We start from the raw sequence: 27,542 nt of genomic DNA, 5'->3' as shown, positions 1-27,542 counted from the left end.
TTGTGTTCAATGAGAGATCTTACTTCAATATACATAAGGTGGACAGCAACTGAATACACCCAGTGTCAACCTTGGTCTTCTATACACATGTGCACCACACATGTGCCCACACATGAAAACATGCACACACACACACACACACACACACCACATAACCAAAAATATCTTTAATGTTCTTGTCTTCTAATAGGCTACCTTATTTGTGAATGAATTATATGCTTACCCTATCATATCAGCAATCTTTAAAAGAATTCTTCCTGACCTTTATCCTTATGTTTATTATTTTAATGGTATGTATGTTTTTTTTCTTCCTTATAGTTTTGTTTATTTAGTGCTCCCTCCCCACCCCCCATTGAGAAAGTCTCATGGTAAGTCAGGTTAACGTTGGACGCTACATAGCCAGAGGTCAAACTTCAGATGTTTCTGCTACCTCCAGTCCAGAGCTGGGATTCCAGGTATGCACTACCTGATATGTACCACATCTGTTTCATACCGTAGTGGGGTTCAAGCCTAGGGCTTCATATCTGTATCTGCTCGGGAAGCACTCTACCAATTGAGTTGCATATCCAGAGGTTGGTCTTGAGGTTGACCCCCCAGGATTCTACTGCTTCCGCCCACCAAGTGCTGGGATTACAGGTGAGCCACCAGGGCAGGCTGTGACGTGCTAGGGATGGAGCCCCAGGTTGTACATGCCGGCAAACATTCTGACTTGGCTACATCCCCAGCAGTTTCTTTTTTGAGACAGGATCTCACTGTGGCACAAGCTATACAGAATTTTCTAGCAGGACCTTACGCTACAGCATACTGTAGTTATCACATAACAAGGAGGCTCAGGAATCTCTCCACGGAGTTGGCACAAGTGGGTTGCGAGCGAACGGGACCCACCACTGACCCGAACCCGTAACCCCAGGATTCAGAGGGCTTCCTATACCCGGTCACAACCGGGACGCCTTAGCGTGCCAAGATGGCGGCCGCCCCGCCCCGCGGCCGCCGAGCCCGTTCTCCGGCTGGAGCCGACTGTTGCCGAGCTTTCCCGAAAGCCCGTGGAAGCCAGGAACGGCGCGGGCGGGCGGGCGGGCGGGCGGGAGCGGCCCCGCCCGGAGCCTGGGAGCTGCGTCGACGGCACCGAGGGGGAGGGGAGGCCGGATGTGAGTGGAGCGGCCATTTCCTGTTTCTCTGCAGTTTTCCCCAGCTTTGGGTGGTGGCTGCTGCTGCGCTTCGCCTTCCCGTGCGCTGAGGGCCCGGCGGCGTGGACAGCGGTCCCGGCACTCGGCGCCCCGCCGCCCGCAGCCTCGCCCCGCGCTTCCCGAGCCCGCCGCTTCGCGCCTCAGCCACCGGCCGCCGCCGCTGCCGCCGCCGCCGCCGCGGCCCACCGAGCGGCCCAGATGCAGGCCATCAAGTGTGTGGTGGTGGGAGACGGGTGAGTGCACGGCCGCGCCTGGCGCTCCGGACCCGGTGCCGCGCGCAGCGCCATCGGGGGGCCCCGCAGGCCCGAAAAGCCTCGAGCTGGCGTAGAGCGCGCGCCCGGCCTTCTGGGGGGCGCGAGCCTCCCACCCTCCCGGGCCTGGTTCCGGATTCTGGTTGGGGGAGGGCCTGGGCGAGCCGGCCGGAGGGAAAAGTGAACTCCACCCTCCTGCCTTCTTCCCGGGCCGGACGCCGCCCGTCGCCCTACTCGACTTGGCACGTAGGCGAGGCTGGTTTGAAGAATTTTTCTTTAAACATTTTTTTTTTTTTTGTCTTTTGAGAAAGGGACGTATAGTTTCTTCATTTACTCAGGGTACCCCCCACCCCCGAGAACTGGGATAGGTAACGGCCTCCAAGTCGACCCTGGTCGATGCAGGTTTGCACCAGTCACTTGGGTGACCTGGAACTTGGGAAAGGGCTCGGTTGCTTCGACTTGGCAGGGTGTTTATAAAAATATTCATTTTCACACTTTACGCCGAGAAAGTTAACTGGGATGCTTGCTGAAGGAGTGTGATGGAAGACTGTCCATTGAACGAAGTGTGGTTGTTAAAAACAAACCTTCTCTGAAGGCATTAGATATGGATGTAGCAGATCGAGCTCCCTGTGGCTCGAGGCAATTCTTTTCGTGATTGACCGTGATGGTTTCAGGCCCTTGAGGGAGACAAGACTGGTCTTATGCAGTCCGCCCCCCCTCCCCTTCGGTAGGAACAAGAATCTCAGTGTAATCCGAGCAAAATCGCGCGTCTCAGCGTAGCTTGTGTAGGTTCGTGTTAACGAGGAAGCTTGGAGATTTACCACCCGTTTCCTCAAACGCAGAGTGCAACTGGTCCATTTTCTAGTTCAGTCGAATACGTTGCAAAACTTGCTTTAATGCCTTCCACACTTGCAGTGAGCACTCGCCGCCCATGGGTTTATGAGCCCGTGGATTTATGACCGATTGTTCAGCGTATTTACAGAACTCTGCGTTAGACTTTGGGATCGTCCCTGTAACTAAGTCAGCCAGACGGTCAGAGAACTTTATTTTTCTGCTACCATGTCTTTCCGTGGGATTTGTCTCGGAAACAGGAAGTCTCGTGGATACGGTTCAATGTATTTAACGACACACTGGAATTTCATTGAGTAGGAATGTCAATGGTGCCTTCCTTTCACCTCCTAAAAGAAAGCTTTGTCACTTGGGGCACTTAGTTTGATAGTGAACATGATGTATTGTGGGGCCGGGGTCTTTTTGTGTAAATCCTAGCTTCTGACTGCCTTGGTCCCAACTCCTTGATTCTCCTGTCATACGCGTTGGGCTTACAGGTATGAGCCACAGGTCTGCTTTAAGTGAAGGCAGGATGGCTGGGTCTGTCTGTCTGTCTCTTTCTCTTTTTGTATTGCGGTTGAGCTATAACATAGCACCTTGCTGGGGAACGTTTAAAACTTACCTGAACTTTCCTTGAAAAGTTAAAAATGTTTTACCAGCAGTTTGTGGGCTGGGGGATACTACCAAATTCCTAGTGTTTTATTTTATTTTATTTTTTTTTTTTTTTTTTTGGTTTTTTCGAGACAGGGTTTCTCTGTATAGCCCTGGCTGTCCTGGAACTCACTTTGTAGACCAGGCTGGCCTCGAACTCAGAAATCCGCCTGCCTCTGCCTCCCGAGTGCTGGGATTAAAGGCGTGCGCCACCACGCCCGGCCCTAGTGTTTTAATAAGTTAAATTGCTCTGTCACCATCCTCTTTTCCTCCCAGAGCTTAGGGACCAAGGGGAGGAAGAGAGATTGTAAGAGTCAGAGGTCAGGGACACCCGGCGGAAACAGTATTTTCTAGATTCCACTTGTGAACTCAACAGCAGCTGTATAAGATCCTAGCCCAGGGCAGAGAGGGCCTAGGCTGAGTAGCGATGGGCCCTTGATGCTTCTAGGGGTGAGCCAGTCAGTGTTCTCTATGGATGTGGTCCTTGAGGGAAAATAGCCCCAGTGCGAGGCCTCACACTGTTGTCTATGGATGGGCAGCACAGATTGGACTAGGTGAGTTTTTAGGGCTGGGGTGGAGTTGGAAGGAAGTAGGGATGGATATGAAAAAGTACATTGAAAGACATCTCAAGACAGTTACTTTTTAAAAAGGTAAATTGCTGCTGATCCAAACCCAAACCTGAGTGCTTGAGAATTCCTCAGACCTGACACGCACATGCAGCAGGTGTGCTAGCACTCATTCTGTAACCCCACCCCCCGGCCGGGACTCAGGGCCTTAGGTTTCCTGGCACGTCTGAACAGCTGAGATACGTCTTAGCCTGTTGCTGGCTTTAAAAAGAAAATCTAGTAAAAACGTGTAGAATGCCTACTGTAGGGTTCCTTTGGATTTCCATGCCTTTCTTTTTCTCCCTACATTTTTTAATGTGTATGGGTGTTTTTGTGGGTTTGTCCGTGCCGTATGTTGATGCCAGCAGAGGATCTCCTGAGACTGGAGTTATTGAGAGCGGTGAACCATTAGGTTGTGATAGGAGTGGAACCCAGGCCCTCTGGAAGAATGGCCAGTGCTCTGAACTGCTGAGCCATCTCCAGCCCTCAGTACCCTTTTAACCTACGGAGTAATCCTCAGCCTATCATTTCTTCCTCAAGAGAGATGCCTCAAGGGAAAGTTAAACAAGCCTAAATGAGATGCTGAGTATGAAGAGGCTCTTGAGTGCCCGGTCGGTCCTTGTGGAGTGCTGAGTGAGCGCTGGTTACCATTGTTGCTGTGGTTTGCTCTTCTCCTTTTCCTTTTCTTTGAGTCCAGTGCATATTCTCCTGAGCCCTTCCCACTTGCTTCTCACCTCACTACCATTGTTGGGGTTTGTTTGTTTTTACTATGAGGGTCAGTGAAGAATGTTAGACATAAAAATGCAGTTGGCCATGAAGTTTTCAGTCTTGTTCTAAACAATGTATTGTGGTGTGTGTGTTTCTGTGTGTGTGTGTTTCTGTGTGTGTGTGTTTCTGTGTGTGTGTGTCTGTGTGTGTTTCTGTATGTGTGTGTTTCTCTGTGTGTGTTTCTCTGTGTGTGTGTGTGTCTCTGTGTGTGTGTGTGTGAGAAGGCACACATCACCATGGCAAGCTTGTGAAGGTCAGAGGACCTGCAGGAGCAGGCTCTCGTCTTCCTTCAAGTGGATCCCAGGGATTGAACTTAGATAGTCAGGCTTACCTTTACCTGCCTAGCCATCTTTCTACCCCAGTGTGGCTTTGTTTTTTAACAGAGTCTCACCTGTATATCTCTAGCTGGCTTATCTCAACCTCTTGAACACTGGGATCAAAGGTATGCATCACCATCTAACTGATTTTAAGGAAAACATAAGGATTGTTTTGCCTGTGTGAATATCTGCACCACATTTGTGTCTAGTGTCCACAGAAACCAGAAGACAGGGCATTGGATCCCCTGGAACTGGAGTTAGATATGGTTATGAACCACTATGTGGGTGCTGGGAATTGAACCTGGGTCCTCCGCTCTTTTTTTTGTTTTGTTTTGGTTTTTGGTTTTCCGAGACAGGGTTTCTCTGTATAGCCATGGCTGTCCTGGAACTCAATCTGTAGACCAGGCTGGCCTCGAACTCAGAAATCCGCCTGCCTCTGCCTCCCGAGTGCTGGGATTAAAGGCGTGCGCCACCACGCCCAGCTGGGTCCTCCGCTCTTAACCATTGAGCATCGCTCCAGACGCTGTATTTTTTTTGTTCTGTACTTGACATTGATGTTGTTGGGGCTAAGTGCCAAGAGAAGTGTACACATACCACAAGATTCGAGATTTGCATTCTGCATAGTAAACACTGGTGAAGAACAGTGGCTCCTAACCTGTGGGTCATAATCCACTTGGGATCGAAATTTAGATATTTTGCATAGTGATTCATAATGGTAGCAAAATTAAAATTAGGAAGTAGCGACAAAAGTCATTTTATGGTTGGGGATCCACCATACCATGAAGAACTGGATTAAAGGGTCACAGCATTGGGAAGGCTGAAAACCTCCGTTTAGAGGTGCAGATACATGGCTTTTCATGCCAATAATATTTTTCTGCTATTTATCAAATAAACTATATGCCTGAGGTATAGTTGGAATGCCTTTTATTCTGAAACATTGAAAGCTGGCAAGCCTAATATCACATATAGTTATGAAATTTTACAGGGTTAAAAGCCGAGTGATGACAGATTGATTGAGGTCACACAATTGCAAACTTTACTATTTAAAGTTCTGAGGGATTACAGTTACAAAGTCTATTATGACCATGTTAGATTAGTCAGCCTGTATTCTTGTGGTGGGTTAGTCCCTGTTCAGTAGTTAATTGACAGTGGATATAAAATCTGAGAGAGTTAAAACGTACTTTCTGAAAACAGAACCCATGTGTTTATCTTGGTGATGGTATGGCGTGTGCAGAGCCACACTGAGCTAGTGCCCCCCCCCCCCAGTGGCATGTGCAGAGCCACACTGAGCTAGTGCCCCCCCCAGTACCCCTCCCCCACCTTTTTTCTTTGTTCTGGTACCTGTGAACTGAACCTAGGGCTTCACATTTGGTAGGTAAGTGTTATACTATTTTATTAAATCCTCACCCAGCCCTGGCCTCTAACTCTATTCTCCTGCCTTCACCCCTGAGTGCTGGCTGGCATCGCAGAGATGTGCCCTTACAACTAACTCAGTGGTTTTTAATACTATTGGTTTAGTGTTGGTTGACCAGAAGGCTAACAAACAAGTGTCTTGAAGTTTACTTCTTGTCTGTGTGTAGACGTGGGCTGGTAGTCTGTCCAGTAGTGTGTCTAGCTTAGACACTGCTGTCCAGGAATTTTGTTGGTCAGCCTCCTGTGATGTCGTCCTTACAGGAATGAACACGAACAGTGACGGCATGGCCCATACATTGCCCAAGCTCTTCGTGACTTATGTTTGACCTGTTACGCAAGCACTTGAATTCTACTCTGGCTTCCAAATTTAGATCTTATTATTATTTTATATGCATGGGTGTTTTGCCTGCATATATGTCTGTGCACCAACTTCTTGGTGCCCTTGGAAGCCAGAAGAGTTTTGGATCCCTTGGAATTGGAGTTACAGACTGTTGTGAGCCACCATGTGGGTGTTGGGAATTGAACCTGAGTTCTCCAAAACAAGTGCTACAGCCGTTCTCTTACGAGATGGAGCATCGCTCCAGCCTCACTCTTTCATATCTTACATCTTCTTCCTCTCTCTCTCTGTAAGTGGTTCTACATATAGAATCACTTATATATGACATAAATGTGTATCTTATCTCTCTCTACACACATACACACATCTTTCCACCCTTTCTGTGTGTGTGTGTGTGTGTGTATATGTATGTACGTAAAATAACTTTTGTATCTTAGCTGGATTATCACTTGACAGTCCATAGTGATGTGTGCAGTGTCTTCAGCCTTCAGTGTCTGAGCAGCTTTGCACACAGTCTCTAAGGGTGGCAGTGACTGTCTAGCTTATACACGTTGGTTATGATGGACCTGGTTTGTATGTAAACTGGAGACTTTTGAGTTGCTTTGCCTTTTCCTGGTACTGAATGAACTACTCTTACTGATTCATCTATTTTTCTGAACACACTCTTTCTTTCTATACCTTCTATCTCAGAAATCAGGGTATTTCAGTTACTCAAGAAGCATGAGGAGGGCACGTGTGTGGTTTGGGGAGTGCACTCACATATGTCTACATTGAGGCAAAGGCATTTTTAGTCATTCTCCGCTTAGTTTTTTAATTATTTTAAAATTTTTGTGTGTATTTTTAATGCGTGAATGTCATGTGTATGAATGCCCACAGAGGTCAGGAGAGGGCATTGAATATTCTTAAACCAGAGTTACAGGTGGTTGTGAGCAGTGTGATTTGGGAGCTGGGAGCTAAACTTGAGTCTCCTGGAAGAGCAACAAGCTGTTTTAATTTCTGAGCCATCTCTTCAGCTCCCACATTATTTTTTGAAACAAGGTCTCATGTAGCTCAGGCTCGTTTTCAAACTCCCTGTGTACCCAAGGCTAGACCTAAACTCTGCTGTGTAAGAGCTAGACAGGCATGCATCACCATACCCTGCTCTTGAGATTGACTTGTTGTTTGGATCTTGGGAGTTTAGATAATAATTGCCTGTTCTGCATTTGATTTGCAGCTGCCAATGGATGAGTCCGGTGGTTTGTCTATCTTAGGAACAGTTTTTCCTTTCTTTTTTTTTTTTTTTTGGGGGGGGGTTCGAGACAGGTTTTCTCTGTGTAGCCCTGGCTGTCCTGGAACTCACTTTGTAGACCAGGCTGGCCTTGAACTCAGAAATTCGCCTGCTTCTGCTTCCCCAGTGCCAGGATTAAAGGCGTGTGCCACCACCGCCCGGCTAGGAATAGTTTTTCTTACAAGGCCATGTGCAGTTTTTTAAAATTCTTTTTTAGTTATATACCCCATCCTCTAATGCTGGGGTTGGAATTCAGGATTGTATATGCTAGGCAAGCTTTCTCTGCCACTCTGCTATAGCTGATGTGTGTGTGTATATATATATATACACACACACATATATACACATACATATATACACATATACAATTTTTGGACAGGGTTTTGCTATGTAGTTCATGCAGGACTGGAACTTGAAGAAAGGCTTCTCTCTTCAAGATTTCCAGGCTGTGACTACACCCCCCACTTTCTTACATACTGTTCAATTTTCCGTGTGTATATAGAGCAGTATATGTGAGTGCATACACAGATGCCTGTATATAGAGCAGTGTATGTGAGTGCACACACAGATGCCTATATATAGAGCAGTGTGTGTGAGTGCACACACAGATGCCTGTATATAGAGCAGTGTGTGTGAGTGCACACACAGATGCCTGTATATAGAGCAGTGTGTGTGAGTGTACACACAGATGCCTGTATATAGAGCAGTGTGTGTGAGTGCACACACAGATGCCTATATATAGAGCAGTGTGTGTGAGTGCACACACAGATGCCTGTATATAGAGCAGTGTGTGTGAGTGCACACACAGATGCCTGTATATAGAGCAGTGTGTGTGAGTGCACACACAGATGCCTGTATATAGAGCAGTGTGTGTGAGTGCACACACAGATGCCTGTATATAGAGCAGTGTGTGTGAGTGTACACACAGATGCCTGTATATAGAGCAGTGTGTGTGAGTGCACACACAGATACCTGCAGAAGAGAGTTACAAGCATTGTGAGCGCACTGATGTGGATGCTGTGGGTCAGACTGCAGAAGCAGCAAGTACTCCTGGACCCTGAGCCATGGCGCCAGCTTCCCTACGTATGGGAGTTTGTTTTGGTTTTGTTTTTGAGACAGGGCTTCTCTGTGTAGCCCTGGCTGTCCTGGAACTCACCCTGTAGGCAGACTGCCACCTGCCTCTGCCTCGTGAGTGCTGGGATTAAAGGCGAGTGCCGTCCCCACCCTCATCTGTATGTTTTTAATGTGAGGAAATTGTCAGTGCTTAGAGGTTACTGACGTTTGTGTTTGAAGGTTTGGCTTGTAGGTTTCAGAAAGTAAGAATAAAGCTGGTCAGAGCAGAGAGACTTTTAAGTACAAAGTTCTCTCAACAGGAAAGGGAGGACTTCAGTGGGACCGGAAATCACTAGCAGCCTTCATTCTTGGTCCTTTCTCCAGGACAGGGCAGGAAGTGCAGATAGGTTAAAAAATAGTAATGTCATGTGCTAGGGGAAGAGCCAGTGGAGAGTGGACAGGACTTTCTCCCGTAGACCCAGGCTCGTTGCCTAGAGTTTAAAAATTAATAATAGGAGGTTGAACTGAACACTTAAATATACAAATACAGAAAATTCCAAAGCAAATACTCGTCCAGAAATTCTGTTGTGTGTCAGTTGTGGCTGTGACTAAATATGTCTTCCATTCTCCGTGTGGTCATAATCTTGATGTTACTTCCCGTAGTTCAGATGTTGACTTTGGCCTCTAGAACACACAAGGAATCAGTAAGTACACTAAGAGAAGGGTGATAGCCCTTTTGTCTATGCTGATCCTTGCTTAAGTGAAGAATTGAGGGAAAGCACATAGGGACAGGCTCGCCCACAGCCCAGGCTGGCCGCACACTTGCTGTGACTTCCCACCCTGGGTAGCTTTATTTGGTGTTGGGGATCCAACCCAGGACTTGCGGCATCACCAACCTATAGCCATGTTTTTGTGTTGTTTTTTTTTTCTTTTTGTTTGTTTTTTAAAAAAGATTTATTTATTTATTATATGTAAGTATACTGTCTGTAGCTGTCTTCAGACACCCCAGAAGAGGGCATCAGATCTCATTAGGGATGGTTGTGAGCCACCATGTGGTTGCTGGGATTTGAACTCAGGACCCTCGAAAGAGCAGTCAGTGCTCTTAACCGCTGAGCCATCTCTCCAACCGTATAGCCATGTTTTTATAGAACATAAATTGTAGTCCATAATGATTAGTAAGAGGTGCATTTCCCAGCCATGCGCGGTGGCTCACAACTGTAAACCAGACTCAGGAGGAAGAAGTGAATGGGTCACAGGATCATGATGGACACATTCAGAATCATCCTGTTGTACAGAGTGAGTTCATGCCATCGGGACTGTAGTGAGGGCAGTTCAGTAGGGGAAAGTGCTTGCTGTCAAGCCTGACAACTTGAGGTACACACGGTGGGGCGGTCCTGACCTTAGTAACTCAGGACACTCAGTACACAGAACTGTTTGAACTGAGGCTTCAGGATGTCCCTCAAGTCAGCTAGGGCCTGTGGTGAAATCTAGAGTTTTACCTACTTACTTGCTACCTATTCCCTTACCCTTCCTAATGCTGCGGCCCTGCAGTACAGTTCCTTTCTTTTCTTTTCTTTTTTTTTATTTTTGGTTTTTCGAGACAGGGTTTCTCTGTATAGCCCTGGCTGTCCTGGAACTCACTTTGTAGACCAGGCTGGCCTCGAACTCAGAAATCCGCCTGCCTCTGCCTCCCGAGTGCTGGGATTAAAGGCGTGCGCCACCACATCCGGCCAGTTCCTTTCTTATGTTGCAGTGACCCCCAGCCATAACATTATTTTCATTGCTTCTTCATAACTGTCTGTCATTTTGCTACTGTTACAAATTGTATTATCTGTGTTTTCCAACTGTCTTAGGTGACCCTTGTGAAAGGGTCATACAGTGTGCCCCCCACAAGGGGCCATGACCCTCAGGTGCAGAATTGCTGCCTTTAGTTTTTCTTCATCTTATGCATGCTGTGTCCTGTGTGGTGTGCACACGTGCATTCTTACAAATAACAGCAACACAATTCTCAATACCAGATTTTACCAGTACCTTCCCAGTTGGGCCTTTCAAAGATAGCTGGAGCTGGGGTCCAGGCCTGGTGGAAGGCTTGCGGGCACGGTGGTGGGCATGATGGTAGTGCGAGGAAGAGGACGTGCTGGGGATTGAGTGCAGGGTTGGTGCACTAGGCAAGCATTCTACTGCTACAGCCCCAGGGAGATTTTATTCTTTTAATTACTACATATATTAACTGTGCCAAGAGTTTCACTGACATAGCCATGTACGTATGGGATGCACTTTGATATCTTCACCCCTGTTATTTTCTCTCTATCCTCCACCCCCTTCTGCTACTCTGTGTTTTTGTCGGTTTGAAGTGGATTCTCAGTAAGTAGCTCTAGCTAGAGTAGAACTCACTGTGTAGCCCAGACTGACCTGGGACTCCTGGGGAAGCTGAGATACAGGCTTGAGCCAGCACTTGCAGCTGTTCTTGAGTTCCCTGCAGAGGGAGTATTTCAGCACCTTCCTTCCTTGCTATGGATTCCCTGTAGTTCAGAGCGCCTACTTGCCAGCAAGAAAACTGAGGCAGAAGAGGAAGTTGAGATGTGTCAGAGACTGCTAGGAGTAAATGAGCTGGTCTGAGTCTTAGAGCCAGGCCTCTCCAGAGCTTAGGCTCTTGCCCATACAGGTTTGTTTTGACATTCTAAGCCTTTCTCACAAGATAAATGTCTAATGAGTCATTTCTGTTTAGAAGCCGTTACGGGGTTGGAAGTTACCTGCCAGTGATGTAATGTTTGACACTGCGATCTTTAGGGTGGGGAGTTCCTACTTCATTAAGCCCTTTACACTCTTACAAGTCAGGCAAGTATTGGCAGGAGTGAGTGGTTGAGCTCCTGCCGTGTGGAGCCCTTGTCCCAGAATGTGGAAGGAAAGTATGAAGATTGGCTTTGGATAGTGAACATCAGTCTACAGTGGTCTGTGCTGAACAGTGCGGTCTTGCAGTCAGTACCAGTACCGTGCTGACCTTAGTAAGTCGGCAGCAGGCAGCAGGGAGGGGCTCAGTTCACAGAACTGTTTGAACTGAACCTTCCAGATGTCCCTCAAGTCAGTGAGGGTCTGTGGGAGGAAATTTAAGAGATTTTATTTATATATATTTTTATTTTTAGTAATATTCTGAAAACTCTTCCAAGTGGTTCGGAGCTTTTCAGACAGTACCCTAATGTCTGCCTCGGGGGAATATTAGTAATGTCCGTCCCCTTAATGTGCTTACTTTTGTACATTTCTTCTTTTCTGTCTTAGCTGTTCAGGAAGTTTATTCCATCCCTGTGCCCCTTGTTAACATGTTAGGATCTACGCTGTTAGCTTCATTCTCAGCTTGTGAGTGTGAGAGCCCTGTGGCTGCTTAACTGCCTGTGCTCTGGGAGGGACAGGCTTGTGGGCAGGGCACCTAGAGGCAGTAACATTTCACGTTGCAGAGCAGCCATGGTGTATTAGTTAGGGTTTTACTGCTGTGAACAGACACTATGACCAAGGCAAGTCTTATAAAAAACAACAACATTTAATTGGGGCTGGCTTACAGGTTCAGAGGTTCAGTCCATTATCATCAAGGTGGGAGCATGGCAGTATCCAGGCAGGCATGGCGCAGGAGGAGCTGAGAGTTCTATGTCTTCATCCAAAGGCTGCTAGTGGAAGACTGACTTCCAGGCAACTAGGGTGAGGATCTTATACCCACACCCACAGTGACACACCCATTCCAACCAGGTCACACCTATTCCAACAAGGCCACACCTTCAGATGGTGCCACTCCCTGGTCCAAGGATATACAAACCATCACATTCCACTCCCTGGTCCCCATAGACTTGTTAAAAAACATGAGTCTATGGGGGCCATACTTAAACATAGCATAATGCAAAATGCATTTAGTGCAACTTTCAAAGTCCTCATAGTCTATAGCAGTTGCAAGAATGGTAAAAGTCCAAAGTTCAAGGTCTCTTCTGAGATTCATTCAACTTAATTAACTGTAATCCCCAAAGCAAGGCAGGAAACCAGCTGGGCAAACTCCAAACTCTGCATCTCCATGGCTGATGTCAAAGTGGTCTTCAGATCTCCACTCCTTTTTCATTTTTTTTTTGACTGCAACAAACTGCTTCCTCCTGGGCTGGTTGCACTCCCTGTTAGCAGCTTTCCTCAGCATGTATCCCATGGCTCTGGCATCTTTGACATCTTTGCATCTCCAAGACAATTTCAATGGTACAGCTTCTTCTTTCAGTGTCTGGGATTCCACTTGATCTTTTGGACTCCTCCTAAGGACTGGCATCACTTCTCCATCTCTGTCCTCTGTAGCACTCTATGCTCAGGTTGATTCACTCCATTACGGCTGCTGTTCTTGGTGATCATCCCATGGTACTGACATCTCCAATACACTGGGGTGTTCCACTCCAACTAGGCTTCACCAATAGCCTCTCATAGGCTCTCTTCAGGGTGACAAGCCTCAAATCCTTTGCATGACCTCTTCAATCCTGGGCCATCAACTACAGCTGAGGCTTCACCTTCTCCAATGGGCTTCCCTGGCCTCTCACAGTGCTAAGCCTCAGCTTCTCTCCATGATCCCTTCATTCCTTCACAAGCAGTACCACCTGAGTGATTCTTACACATTACCAAGTCCAGCCGCAGCATGAGGTACAACCTTGGGTATCTCTGGAACACAGCTTCTTTGTGCTCCCAGAAAACAATTTCCAGAAGATTTCACCTCAACGATGCTGGTCTCTTCTTAATCATCGCTAATTCCTTAGCTCCAGCTAACCAGCATCAATTTTCCCAGTAGTTCCTTCCATTCTTAACTCTAGAGCCAGAGGCACATGGCTGAAGCTGCCGAGTTCTGCTGCTTACAAGAACTAGAACATGATCCCCTTGTATTATTACATTATCACTAGCTTTATGTTTTCTAAATCCTTCACTGCCTAAGCTTGGCTATCCTGGTTCTTGCTCTGTAGATTGACCTTGAATGTAGAGATCAGCATGCTTGTCTTATGGGATTAAAGGTGTGTACCACCATGCCTGGATCTAATTTAGCTGGGTAGGATCTTGCCCCAAGGTCCCACTCCCTTAATCTTTATCTCCTAGAACACAAGATTTTGCTCCATTTCACTTCCTGGTACTCCTTTAATACTCAAACCATATATTTTATATTTTTCCTTTATAAGCTTGCTATGCTTGTTCAAACTTTTCTTCATAAGACTTAACCAGAGAACAAAGTCTCTGCTGGGCTTTTTTGAAACTTCTTTTGTCAATGCAATTAATCCAAGTCTCTTCACCTTAGCCTCAGGCAAACTTTTCATACCAGGGCAAAAAGTAGCCACATTCTTCACCAAAATACCACAAAACCAGTCTTTATGCCACATTCTGAAATTCTTCTCCTTTGAAATCTCTTGGGCCAGGTCAACACAGTTCAAATTACTCCCAGCAACAAAGTCTTCCATATTCCTACTAGGATGACCCATTAAGCCCCATTTAAAGCATTCCACTGCTTTCCAAATCCAAAGTCCCAAAATCCACATTCTTTCAAATAAAAGCATGGTCAGGCCTATCACAGCAATACCCCACTCCTGGTACCAACTTCTGTATTAGTTAGGGTTTTACTGCTGTGAACAGACACTATGACCAAGGCAAGTCTTATAAAAAACAACAACATTTAATTGGGGCTGGCTTACAGGTTCAGAGGTTCAGTCCATTATCATCAAGGTGGGAGCATGGCAGTATCCAGGCAGGCATGGCGCAGGAGGAGCTGAGAGTTCTATGTCTTCATCCAAAGGCTGCTAGTGGAAGACTGACTTCCAGGCAACTAGGGTGAGGATCTTATACCCACACCCACAGTGACACACCCATTCCAACCAGGTCACACCTATTCCAACAAGGCCACACCTTCAGATGGTGCCACTCCCTGGTCCAAGGATATACAAACCATCACACATGGTCACTTAGTAGTCATCAGAGTGGAAGATGTTCTAGAAGAAACTTTGTGTTAACCATTTCTCTGAGTCTGGTACTCAGTATGTAGTACTTCTTGACCACGTACCTTAGCAGAAAGAGAGCCTGTTGAATCTGCCTTTCTGAGAATACAAAGGTTTGGTTTTGTTTTTAAGATGAAACTGTGTGCAGAGTGTTGAATGTTATAGAAACATGTATTATGCTTATGGATGTGGCATAGCTGTTCCCTGGTCTCTCTAGAACGCTGTAGTGGGATGGTGGAAGCCGACTGTGCGTGCTGACTAAGCAGCCTTTTCTCTTCTTTCAGAGCTGTTGGTAAAACCTGCCTGCTCATCAGTTACACGACCAATGCATTTCCTGGAGAGTACATCCCCACCGTGTGAGTAGCCTCCTCGCCTGCGACCAACATGCCGTGCTGTGCTAAAGCCCTGTCGATCCCTGTGGGAGCGTTAGTGTTTATTTCCCTCTGAATCAGCGACTGAGAGAGAATTGTTAGGGGTTTGGAACTTCAAATTAAAAAATGAGCCAATTAATGTATGATTTCTTCATAGGAGGGAATAGTCAGTTTCCTGATTGTTTCTTAGGAAACAAAAGAAGATTATACCATGAAGTGTATAGGCTGGGGAGTGTAAAGCCCAGAGCCTGAGCACAGCAGTCTGCTAATTTGGCTCTGGGAACTGGTGCACAGAGTGTTGCATTAGAGGTAACTGACCCTCTGGCAAGTCATCAGGTGGTTCCATGTCATACTTACAGAGCTGTAGAGTTGGACTAGGGTATGGGTGGGGCAGACGTGGACTCAGCGCTGCTGATCATGTATGGGCAGCCCCACTGGATGGGGAGAACAAGTGCTTTTCTCATTGATGGCTCACTGGAGCCTCATTGTGCTACACACATTGTGCTGTCCTCTGTCTGCACCCAGTGCACTCTTGGAGGCTCGCCTTGGGGAGACCACTGGGCTTCACCATAGAGCTGAGGCTGACTTTGCACTCTTACCTTGCCTTCCAACACATCACTCCATCGTTATAAAGGTTGCTTTGCTCAGTACAGTCTGTAAGTCACACTAGCTTAAACTTGACTTTTATACTAAGAGCCCCTGTTTTTAAGTACTACAAGTAATAAGACAAAAACCAATCAAACAAAAAGCCCCTTTCGGGGGCTGGAGAGATGGCTCAGCGGGTAAGAGCACTGACTGCTCTTCCAAAGGCCCTGAGTTCAAATCCCAGCAACCACATGGTGGTTCACAGCCATCTGTAATGAGATCTGATGCCCTCTTCTGGTGCATCTGAAGACAGCTACAGTGTATTTACATATAATAAATAAATAAATCTTTTTTTTAAAAAAAGCTCCTTTTGCCTTAAAATCCATGTTTTAAGATGCTAGTCTTGGGCTGGAGAAATGACTCAGTGGCTGAGAGCACTGGTTGTTCTTTCAGAGAACCTGGGTTTGGTTCCCAGCACCCACGTGGCAGCTTCAGTTTCAAGGGATATGTTGCCCTCTGTCTTAGTCAGGGTTTCTATTCCTCATAAACACCATGACCAAGAAGCAAGTTGGGGAGGAAAGGTTTATTCGGCTTACACTTCCACACTGCTGTTCATCACCAAAGGATGTCAGGACTGGAACTCAAGCAGGTCAGGAAGCAGGAGCTGATGCAGAGGCCATGGAGGGATGTTCTTTACTGGCTTGCTTCCCCTGGCTTGCTCAGCCTGCTCTCTTATAGAACCAAGACTACCAGCCCAGAGATGGTCCCACCCACAAGGGGCCTTTCTCCCTTGATCACTAATTGAGAAAATGCCTTACAGCTGGATCTCATGGAGGCATTTCCTCAACTGAAGCTCCTTTCTCTGTGATAACTTCAGCCTGTGTCAAGTTGACACAAAACCAGCCAATACACTTCTTTTGAATTCCATGTGCACCAGATATACATGTGCTATGCATACATACACACCAACAAAACAATGACGATATTGTCTTGTTTTAAATGGCAGTGGGTTTTTTATTTTTGAGAGATGGTATTGTGTAGCTTAGGCTAGCCTTCAGTTCCTGACCTGCTCCTGCTCCATGCTCTTGGTTTTGGTTTGTTTTTGAACAGTAGTAATACCGTGGGCTTTGTTCCTGTTCTGAGGTCCGCTTGGTTGCCTGAGAGCCAAGTCTTGCTCTGTAACCTAAACTGAACTTGAACTCTTACGATCCTCCTGCCTCAGGGTCTTAACGCTGGCATTACAACACTTGAATGACTTTTCTCTCTCTGATTTGTTGGTAGTCTTTTCTGAGTTGCCTCTTACTAATAACTAATTTGTGTGTAGCAATTCTAGGCTAACGGATGCATTTCTGTGGTCAGGTGCCCTCACTCTGAGAGCCTGGGTGGCTTCTGAAGTTCCAGTGTGCTGCTATTCTGCTACCCTGGGCTTCAGATCCAGGTGGCTCTGCTGTGTGCGCCAACTGAGCACACCAGCTGAGAGTGAGCAGAATGTGTCAGGAACTAGACAGGCGGGATTGGGAAGAGGGACCCCTCCCAGTTGTCTTTTTCATGCAGAGAAAACGCTGTTTATTAAAGGTGGGCTTTGTCTCCTTGTAAGTTAGTAGCCTGACCTTTGTTTCTCCCCTGCCTGGTGTGAGTAAGGCTGATGCCCCGTGTCCTCCGGCCTCCAGGGACTTCCCGTACCTCAGCTGTGTTTTCTGGACCAGCAGCAGCCTCTAGGTCCATCCTCTTCCCTCACAGCAGACCTCCTTTGGGAGCCTGGGGACTATGACTTAGTCCCTGTTCTGTGGCTAATGTTTTCTTGTCCTCCTACAGCTTTGACAACTATTCCGCCAATGTTATGGTAGATGGGAAACCAGTGAACCTGGGCCTGTGGGACACAGCTGGACAAGAAGATTATGACAGACTGCGTCCCCTCTCCTACCCGCAGACAGTAAGACTCACACTTATTTTTACCATGTATAATTGTTCAGTGTCCAATGCTCACAGATCTGCTTGTGCTGCTGGGACTGGGGTCTGTGATACCAGTCAGTAAAGGTGAATACCTCCTTTCATGCCAGCCAGAATTTGGAATTTTGAATATTACCACGTTTTCAGCCCTTTTTGTTTTATATTCTTTTATTTATTTTCAAGACAACCACACAGAACAGATACTGTCTTACTTTTGGTTTTGCAAAGCTGGTCTTAACAGCAGTTACTTTGAAAGGTGGCTTTGTTCTGGGATGGTTTTGCACTGTAAAATCAAATTAAGCAGTTAGGTTGGGCATGGTGGCTCAGACCTGTCGTCCAGCACACAGGGAGCAGAGGCTACAAGGTTGGGGCCAGCTTGGTCTGCAGTTTTCTCAAACCTTGGCTCAAAAAATCCACATTCAGCAGTTAAAACATGAAGGTTTCTGAGCTGGGGTTGCTTGGTTGTTGGAATGATTGCCTTGCGTTCCCAGTCCGGAGTTACATCCCTGGCACGGCATGAACTGGACACAGTGGCTTATGCCTGCAATCAGAAGTGAAGGCAAGATGGTCCAGGACATCCTTATATAGTAAGTTGCAGCCTGGACTACATGAGACCCTGTTTAAAAAAGACGGTATGGTTTCATTAAACTGAACTAGTAACTTACTATGCTAAGTTACTCCCCCCACCCCCCCCAAAAAAAAAGAGTGCATAGTTGTTGGCGTCAGTACCAAGTCTTAGGTGTGGGTTGAGGTTTCAGTTTCATAAAGCAGACCTTTGTGTCCAGCCAGGAGAAAATTCTTTTTTTAGATTACGTTGGCTTCTGCATGAGACAAGCAGTGATTGATGATTTACAGAGCTAATCAGAGCGGTGGCTGGCAAGCCAATTGGGCACTTGGTGTCTGATGCAAAGCAGTTGTCAGTCATGTCATGTCATGTCACTTGCTTATCTCAGTTCATGTTCGTCCTTTTAGACTGCACATAGGGCCAGGGCTTGTGGCTCAGGGAAGAGCATTTGCCTTTCTTCATAGCATCACAGGGAAGTAAGGAAGCAAGAGAGTATCTCGGTACAGTTCTGGTGCTAAAGTGACCAACCTTAAGTGTTCATGGCAGGCCGCAGATTCAGGCAGGATACCGTGGGTTCAGGCAGAACGTGACCTTTCTGCATTGCCGGGCAGTTCCGGGCAGTTCCTTCATGTCTGTCCTCTGCATGCTTGCCGCTAGCATCAGCTGAGTTCATCCATCTCAGGCCGGGTGTGTTGGTTCAAGCCTGTCACCTCAGGACTTTGGAGACTAAGCAGGTGGATGTCTATAAGCTCGAGGCCAGCCTGCCTGTAGAGTGAGTCCATGTTTCAAAAATACACCACCACCATCCCCATCCCAGTTGTGCACACACACAGCAGCTCTGGCCAGCCCATGCCCTCCAGTTCCCAGGGCCCCTTCACTGGCTGACGACTGCTGGGCAGAGGCTCTTCTGTGAGACCGCCAGGCATTGAACCCTGGCTGCCTGGGAGCTGTGATCTTACTTTGGAGTGTCGGGAGTCGTCGGTGGTCTGCAGAGTTTGTGCTTTCAAATGAACTTCCTGTTCAGTTCATGATGGTTAGACTGGTTAGAAGACGCCTTTCTCTGCAGTCAGAGAAACCTTTTGTTTCTCACTGGAAATGTTCCTGGACGCTGTCTCTTTGAACTGTAGGATTTTGTTAATTGAGTTATAGCCAAATTTCAAATTTTAGTTAATAGTGCTAAACAAAGATCAAAAATGTAAGAGGAAAGATTTGAATTGGGTATTTCTTTCTTTTTTTCCAGTTAATTTAGTGTTAAAAATTAAGTGTGATTAAGTATTTAAAATCAGCTGACAATCACAAGATGATTGCAGTCTTCAGTTGAGTCTTCAGAAACACTCTACATCTAGTGAATGCTGCATAGTTCCAGATTTTAAAACATAGCAATTGGTATCTGTTCAGCCCACTGGATATGTCTGGAAGGGTGTGGCATCATTTCTGAGAAATGAAAGATGCCGTACGTATTGTGACACCGTGGGTACAGAATAGGGTGAGGCATTCTGTCTAAGGGAGTCATTCTTAGCAAGGCAAAGGTGACTTGACGGAAAGCAGAGAAGTGGACTCTTCCCAGGTTGAATAAGCTGTAACTGAGGGTGAGGTCAGGCTGGTGTGGAAAGCTGAAGTTGTCTGGGTATAGCAGGCAGACGGTTTCCATGTATAAGGACTTGAGTGAGAAAGGAGGAAGACAAGATCCTGCTTATATACCAGGTTCCAGTATGGACAGTCAGGTGGATTGCCAGTGGCACCAGGAAACAGCCCTGGCCCCATCTGTGGAAGAGCAGCCCTCCTCATCTGCTAGCTCCTGGTGTCACAGTTGTGATTGTCCTTGTTGTTGCTTTGGTTTGGTTTTTGAGTTATGCTCTGTATAGTCCTGGCTATCCTAAAACTTGCTCTATAGATCAGAGTGGCCTCAAACCCAGAGAGTCACCTCCCTCTACCTTCTGAGTACTGGGATTAAAGGCCTGAGTCACCACTCCCTGGTGCAGTTTTGATTTTCAGAAGGTTTCCTTTGTTAAGATGACTGTTAGATATCTGGCCCTTCAGCCAGAAGTCACTAGAAAACTACTTATAATTAGCCAGAATAGGGTGTGTTGCTTTTTGCCATGAGGGAACCCAGTGGAGTTTTATTATGCGGTGTGTGTGTGGGACTCAGAAGGGGTTTGCTCTGGCTTAGTGCTGTCTCAGCCTTGCATTTTAGGGAGTCCTGCCTAGAAGGAGGTGGGATATAGTGGGCTGAAGGTGCTATACCGGAAAATCCACTTCCTTGCATTCTCTGCCTCATGAAGTGACGTTGGCTTTAGGACATGATCTTGTAGTCTTTTTTCATCAACACAATCCCGTGGAGGCCTGAGAGCTTGTGAACCTTTACAGGAACATCTGCACTCCAGTGCAGCTGTCAGCATCAGGCCAGCTGCCTGCCTTTTTCCAGGGTGGCTTTTCTGGGGAACACTTATCCAGCTTTTTACAATTCTTCTTTTCTCTGTTGTGTGTGTAAGTCCTGGTCCTTTTCCCTGTTGTGTGGAATCTGTATATTAAAAGGAAAACGAGAAGTCAGGCGTGGTGGTAAATGCCTTTAATCCATGCACTCGGGAGGCAGAGACAGGCGGATTTCTGAGTTCGAGGCCAGCCTGGTCTACACAGAGAAACCCTGTCTCAAAAGAAAAGAAAAGAAAAGAAAAGAAAAGAAAAGAAAAGAAAAGAAAAGAAAAGAAAAGGAGAAATCCACGTGTGACCCTCAAGTCCAGATACTGTGTGTGTGTGTGTGTGTGTGTGTGTGTGTGTGTGTGTGTGAGAGAGAGAGAGAGAGAGAGAGAGAGAGAGAGAATATGAAAGGGTCCATGTGTCTGGTGGTGAGTGCTCCAGCGCCTCCTGTCCTGCCCTGTCTCATTGTAAAAGCTGCCTCCCACTGGGGACAGTGCCACTGACAGGCAGAGGTGAGGCAGGTGGGACCACTCGAGCTGTAGTTGGTATATGCTTCTGTGTGTGTTTGCATCTGGGTATGACAGAGACCACCTTCAGGTGTTGTCCCTCAAGACACACCTTGTTTTTTAAGTTCCAGTATCTTGCTGGGATTCAGGGCTTACCCCAGGGTTCCTCATGCCTGCCCTGCAAGCATCTCCCTAAATGAACTCTGTTCAGCCCTTGCTGTACTTTTGACTGCGGAGGGAGAGGTAGCTGGTGATGTGGGAGTGCTGAAGTTATTGGACACTCTGATTAAAGGCATCTTGGGCATGTGGTGTCACAAAGGTCCTGGTGATGTAGGACAGTAGTAGTCAGGTCCTCAGGAAGGATGGTCAGCCACCGTGAGGAAGGCCACAGGGAGGAGCAGAGACACCAGCAGCACAGCCCCTTTGCCCTGGGACAGGAACAAGGGGTGTTAAGGAGAAAGCATCAGATGCCGACTAATGTCATACAGTTGTGTTTAGGCCAAAGTCGGGGGTGAAAAGGGAAGAAGAAAGCAGGAGGCTGATGGCATAGTGCACATGCGAGTTAGGGTGGAGCTGTGGTCCACTGTGAAACCAGGAGTCTGGAGATTGTTACGCTTCGATTGTAAATACAAGCTTGAGTGAGGTGAAATTAAAATCATACCGTATGTGCTTGTTTATTATTAGAATTTCTGGGGTATTATATTGGGAAATTGTCAATTTTTACTGCGTATAGAAACAAAAGGAAAGTATTATGATGAAAATGGAAAAGGTTGTCACCTTCAGAGTTCCTTAGCAACCCACCAAGGGACCTTACTTAGTTCATTTCAGGAACTTCCTCTAGTCTGACTCCACTCTTTGCACCCAGAGCGGGGCTAGGAGGCTGCCAGCCTGGATCCCTTAGGTTCTGTTCTGGAAAGCTTCACTGTGCTTACAGGCAGGCGTCTCCCCCGTCTCTGAGGTTCCCTTTGGCTTATCTCTGAGAAGGTGGAGTTCTCTGAAGATCTTGTCAGTACTGGATGCCAGCAACAGGCCACTTTTTGAACGCTGAGCTCTGTGAGTGTGTTACATTCTGTCAAGTGCGGGAGTGACGTGGTGGCAGGCCTAGCATTCCCGTGACTTCCTTACTGAACTGCAGGGGTAGCTCCTCAGCTCCAGCTTCATGGAGTAACGATGTGTGGCTCTCAGTTTCTAAGGTGACCTAAGTGATTGCACAGCTTTGGATTCCTCAGGAGGGCTGAGACAAACTTGTGTGGAAATTAACAGGTTATATTGATTTTGTATTTCTTAGTTTGTACCGAACTCAAGCAAAGTTCTCCTGCATTACTAGGTTGGAGACACATGTGCTAAAGATAGACCCTCCAGGGGCAAAGACAAGCCGATTGCCGTATGTAAGACTTTGAGTCGACCTCAGCCTCCACCTTTGTCTCTTCTCTCATCTCACTGAGTCTCCAGGAAGAGCTGAGCCTCGGCTCCCCTGAGTGTTTCCTCCGACTCACTCAGGAGAGGCTGCTCTTGATAAAATGAGCTTCCTCTGGCCTGTGACTGTTCACTCCCAGTGGGTTATAAAGTGGCCGATGAGCTGCTTGCTCCCCTCCTCCCATGTGAAAGGAGGGGTGTCCGGAAGCCCCTGTCTGGGACGGTTGGAGGTGCAGGTGTGGAGGGTCCACTGGTGCTCATGTGGGTGCTTTCTCGCTCAGCCAGACTAACCACTCCCAGGGCCTCTTCTCTGACTCTGGTGTTCTGTGTGGTGGGCTGTGGGGCGACTGCGGCAGTGCTGGTGAGCTAACCCAACTGTGCTTTGAGAGGGTTTGGAATCAACTTGGATGTTTGGGAGGCCCTGGTGATTCTCTGATAGGCTTGTGCATGCGCCAGCATTGAAGTAAACCATTGTTTATAAAAAGCTGTTGTGTGGGACATTTCTTTCCGTTTCAGGTACGAGATACCAGCTGGATAGTTTAAGGTGCTAGCTTGGGAACTGCATACATTTCACAAAATAGCATAGTTGCCTTTTCTAGGGCTATGTCTTGATAAGCCTAACATTTTAGAAACTCTTGGGCATAATTTTATACAGGTAAATATCTGAATTTTACTTTATGTGTAATAACAGGAAGAAACCTCAGATACTTTCTATTTAGCCAGCAGTTTCTCCTGACGTAAGATTCTTGCCCTGCTTGTCCTTGCTTTCTTTGGGGCCACAGATACACTGGGGCAGCTTTTCCAGAGGCCCTTGGCTCTGCTTGGGAAGATGGTGCAGTAGTTGGTGCTTGTCTATTGGGAGATGGCACACTGAGTTCCCTCCCTGGCTGGAAGGCTGGGGAGCAAACTCTTGAACTCCATTTTGTGCCAAGGACAGTGACAAGCTGGCTGATTGATGCTAGAGATGTAAGGAAGGCTTGAGCTTACCGTGCATGTGGAGAGCTTAATGAAAAGCGTGCCTTGTTAGATGATGTGTTTAAATCGACTCTGCATTCATGAGCCTCAGAGAGACGGTGTTTTCAGAAGAATTTGTGTTGATAACAGATAATTAGGTTTCCAGTTGGGCGTGATTAGCAAGTGGCCTCCTGGGAATGTGATTTGATACCTCCCTAGCATCAAACGGCTTCCAGCAGTTTCTTCTTCCATGTCCCCTTTTGCAAAAGGCAGGCCTGGTAATGGTTTTGAGTCTCTGGCCGACTGGAGAGGTGGGTGGGAGCAGTGAGAACCTCGTTGCAGGTAGCAGTAGGCATGCAGTGCCTCTGACAGCTTCGCTAGCTAGCGGCGTGAGGCAGAGTGCTCCCACAGTTCAAGACTGCCCTCTACATTGCCTGTGTTTCCTTTCTGTAGGATGTGTTCTTAATTTGCTTTTCGCTTGTGAGTCCTGCATCATTTGAAAATGTCCGTGCAAAGGTAAGTGGAACTTATGGGAAGATTGCTGCATACTGTCAGTCCTGGCAAGAATAGTAAACAGTCCAGTGAATGCCGTTGGCTGCTGGGAGCTTGGGGTGTTTAGCTTGGCTTCAGTAGCTCTGTGGGCCATTTTTAAGTCTCTGACTTTGGGGGATGGGTCTCTGGAGCTTCATTGGGACGCTCCCCACTGCAGTGACACGTACTTCAGAATTGGTCTGGTGAGCGTTTCTTTCTGCTCCAGCATCTGGAACCAACCTAGTGAGAAGGGGTGAGGGACGCTGGTGGTGTAGAGATTGGGACCCACCATGCTGGGGATCATGGTCCCTGAGTGGCTGGTGAGTTTTCTAGGGTGGTCTATAGATTAGGGGACTTTCCTTCCTCTACCTTCCTTATCTCCTTCCCTTGGTCCTTTACAGGTAGTCTGTTGTGTTGCCCTGTCTTGGGAGCCTGGCGAGCCATTGTATGTGTGGTTAAGGCTTCAGGAAAAGGCAGGGACACCCTGTGGGGCCAGCTGTGGCTGGAGGGTTGGTGCTCACTGCATTTACATAAGCTGCATGCAGGAAGGAAGTCAGGGAGAAGAGGGGCTTCACCTTGTTTCTTTCTTCACGTGTAGTGGTATCCTGAAGTGCGACACCACTGTCCCAATACTCCTATCATCCTGGTGGGGACGAAGCTTGATCTTAGGGATGATAAGGACACCATTGAGAAGCTGAAGGAGAAGAAGCTGACTCCTATCACCTACCCGCAGGGGTTAGCCATGGCGAAAGAGATCGGTATGAAACCCTCATTTCTTTTTTTTTTTTTTTGTTTTTGTTTTTGGTTTTGGTTTTTCGAGACAGGGTTTCTCTGTGTAGCCCTGGCTGTCCTGGCACTCACTTTGTAGACCAGGCTGGCCTCGAACTCAGAAATCCGCCTGCCTCTGCCTCCCGAGTGCTGGGATTAAAGGCGTGCGCCACCACGCCCGGCTGAAACCCTCATTTCTTGTGTCTGCCTTGTAGTACTGGTGCCAGGCAGCTGGAGTCCACCTGAGAGAGGGAAGTTTCTCCTTCTTGGGGTCTCTTTGCTTTGGGCAACCAGCCAGGCCAGGCCTTTGCTGGCCTTGGTGTTGGTGTGGGAGTTGACTGCAGGGCCACGCCATGCTGACTCAGCGGGGCTGTCCTGAGGAACATCTGTCATTGCCTGTGGCTGTCTTTTCTAGGTGCTGTCAAATACCTGGAGTGCTCAGCTCTCACACAGCGAGGACTCAAGACAGTGTTTGACGAAGCTATCCGAGCGGTTCTCTGTCCCCCTCCTGTCAAGAAGAGGAAGAGAAAATGCCTGCTGTTGTAAATGTCGGAGCCCCTCGTTCTCAGTCCTGCCCTGGAACCTTTGTACGCTTTGCTCAAAAATCAGCGGAGCCTTCGCATTTGATGCCAAGTTTTTGTTACAGATTAATTTTTCCATAAAACCATTTTGAACCAATGAACCAGTCAATAATTTTAAGGTTCTGTTTTAAATGTAAGAATTCCAACTTACAGTCTATTAAAATTCAGCCCTAAAATGACAAAGCCTTCTTAAAGCCTTATTTTTAAAATCCCCTATTCTTGCTCAGATTAAGAATTGCCAAAATACCTTCTGAACTAAGTTGCGTTGTGCTGAGAACACCTAAGCACTAAACTCTCTTGAGAGACTTCTGTTGCTAAGAAGACTGCAGCTTCTGGAGCCAGGGCGCAGACCCTTCCATAGTTCCCAGACCGTGTGACACAGCACAGCCTCCTTAATGACACGTTGCCATGTAACTCACCTGTAACTTATCAGCCCATGTTCATTACGTAACTTTGTACTGTACGTCACAGTGATGAGTGTGACAGCTAAGCTCTTTGATTTCATAGTGAGTTTTCTAAAAGACCAGCCGACTAGCTTTTGCAGACTTTGAACAGAACTCTGGTTCGTGTGTTGCCTCTAATGAAGTATTCTGTTCCTAGTTGTGGGTGTGCTGGGTGGAGTGTGAAACACGACATGATCAAAGGAGACAGACAGTATTTTGACTAATATGAAGTAGAGATTACTTTACACTACATTGTACATGGAGTAATTCAACTGAATAAAAGTGTCACGGGTAAAGCTTTTTAACGGTTAATTTCTGTCAAACAGTAGGTGACAAATGGCCGATCTTATCAGTGTCTCTTGAGCATCCCTTCGCGCCCCCCACCCTCCACTGCCGTCCCTCCCCAGATGGGGCGTTGAGTCCATATTTAAACTGGCTACCCTCACAGTTCTAACTTAGCAAGTGCTTTTCTTTAGAACCCCTTCTTAACGAGCAATATGTCTGACCTGTACTATAAGATCTTTCTGATAATGCATTCAGAGATTTTTTTTTTTTTTGGTAGATCAGTAGAAGTGCGTTCCTGTTCTCACCTTACTTTACTCAGAGCTACTTAGTGCTTCCTTAGTTTCCTAGCAACGAGGTGTGCAAATCATGTGTTGCAGCTTTACGGTTTTTAAACTATTTTAGATATTCTTAAACTATGAACCTTCTAAACAGAGTACCAACACTGTCATGTGACTAATGCTGCCTCTCTAGACCTCGCCTATGTGGACAGACGCTTCCTGTCGTGGCTCTGCCTAGAGATGTTCCTCGGGGTCTGTCTGTGAGGTTCTGTCAACTGCTAGTGCTAACGCTGTCCTGTACAACCTAACTCACTGGCAAGAATGCAGTGTTGGGCCTTTCAACCACTAGAACAAACTTTTTTCAATTGACAGTTGCAGAATTGTGGAGTGTTTTTACATTGATCTTTTGCTAATGCAGTTAGCAGTATGTTTTGCATGTATGAATTAATAAATCCTTGAATCATACAACTGGTTACGCTTGTGTTTTTGGAACTTGACAAGCTCTTGGCATGTTTGCTCTACTTTTAAACCCTGGATCACTGGAGGGATGGAGTCCCACCTTCAGAGAATAGGGTAGGTGAGCCCACAGCCACACTTGTGGAGTGGGGTTGATCACACTTAAGCCGTTGTGATGTGCTTGTGTGGGGCTCCCCACAGTGGGGTATGTCTGCCTGAGTGTGTGTCTGGGAGGTGTGCTAGGACTGAGTGCTGCAGATGGGGAAGCTGAGCCACAGGGCTTAGCATGGACCACATCTCAACCAGTTAGACGGCCATTAGGATTAGCTCTGATTGGTGATTCTTAAACTTTGAATCTTTAAAAATTACATGTGTGTGCACGCACATTTCTCTGTGGGATATAGACCAGGCTGGCCTCAAACTCCCTAGTGCTGGGATTAAAATTTGTACCATTTCCCAGTCTAAATTCTGACATGCACCTTCACCACAACGGTAAGCCATGGCTCTTGGCCCACTGAGGGAGCCTCTTAATCTCTCTCCAGCAGATTCGAACCCAAGTCCTCACACGTACAACACTAGCCAAGCCATCCTGGCTGCCTTGTTGACCTGACCATCAAGTCTTTATACCCATCATAGCTCCAGGGCATACATAAGATGACAAATTGTGTCTCTGAGGGCTTTCCCCTTAAATCCAGGGTCCTGGATTTCCTCAGATTTCTGACTGCCATCATTGCTGTAGTTATTCTGGCTGGCCTGGAACTCACTTTGGAG

At 47.0% G+C, this 27,542-nt stretch overlaps 1 protein-coding gene across 1 annotated transcript; it reads left to right on the top strand.

The window, feature by feature from the left end:
- Positions 1–1,116: 1,116 nt before the first annotated feature.
- Positions 1,117–26,783, top strand: Rac1 (Rac family small GTPase 1). The gene is made up of 6 exons (XM_021161881.2): positions 1,117–1,420; positions 14,949–15,020; positions 17,436–17,553; positions 23,883–23,945; positions 24,559–24,718; positions 25,144–26,783. The coding sequence occupies exons 1-6, from the start codon at positions 1,386–1,388 to the stop codon at positions 25,272–25,274; spliced, it is 579 nt and encodes a 192-aa protein (XP_021017540.1). The 5' UTR covers positions 1,117–1,385; the 3' UTR covers positions 25,275–26,783.
- The last annotated feature ends 759 nt before the right edge of the window (positions 26,784–27,542 follow it).

Source organism: Mus caroli, unplaced genomic scaffold (assembly GCF_978045245.1).
Source record: "Mus caroli unplaced genomic scaffold, Mus_caroli_1 scaffold_4, whole genome shotgun sequence".
Taxonomy (NCBI): domain Eukaryota; kingdom Metazoa; phylum Chordata; class Mammalia; order Rodentia; family Muridae; genus Mus; species Mus caroli.
This window is presented reverse-complemented; position numbering and strand designations above follow the sequence as displayed.

Bases quoted from the DNA above. Each gene is read 5' to 3' on its own strand.
- Rac1 (XM_021161881.2), top strand. From the start codon at position 1,386: ATGCAGGCCATCAAGTGTGTGGTGGTGGGAGACGG. The intron at 1,421-14,948 runs GTGAGTGCACGG...CTCTTCTTTCAG, and splicing joins TGTGTGGTGGTGGGAGACGG to AGCTGTTGGTAAAACCTGCC. The intron at 23,946-24,558 runs GTAAGTGGAACT...CTTCACGTGTAG, and splicing joins TTGAAAATGTCCGTGCAAAG to TGGTATCCTGAAGTGCGACA.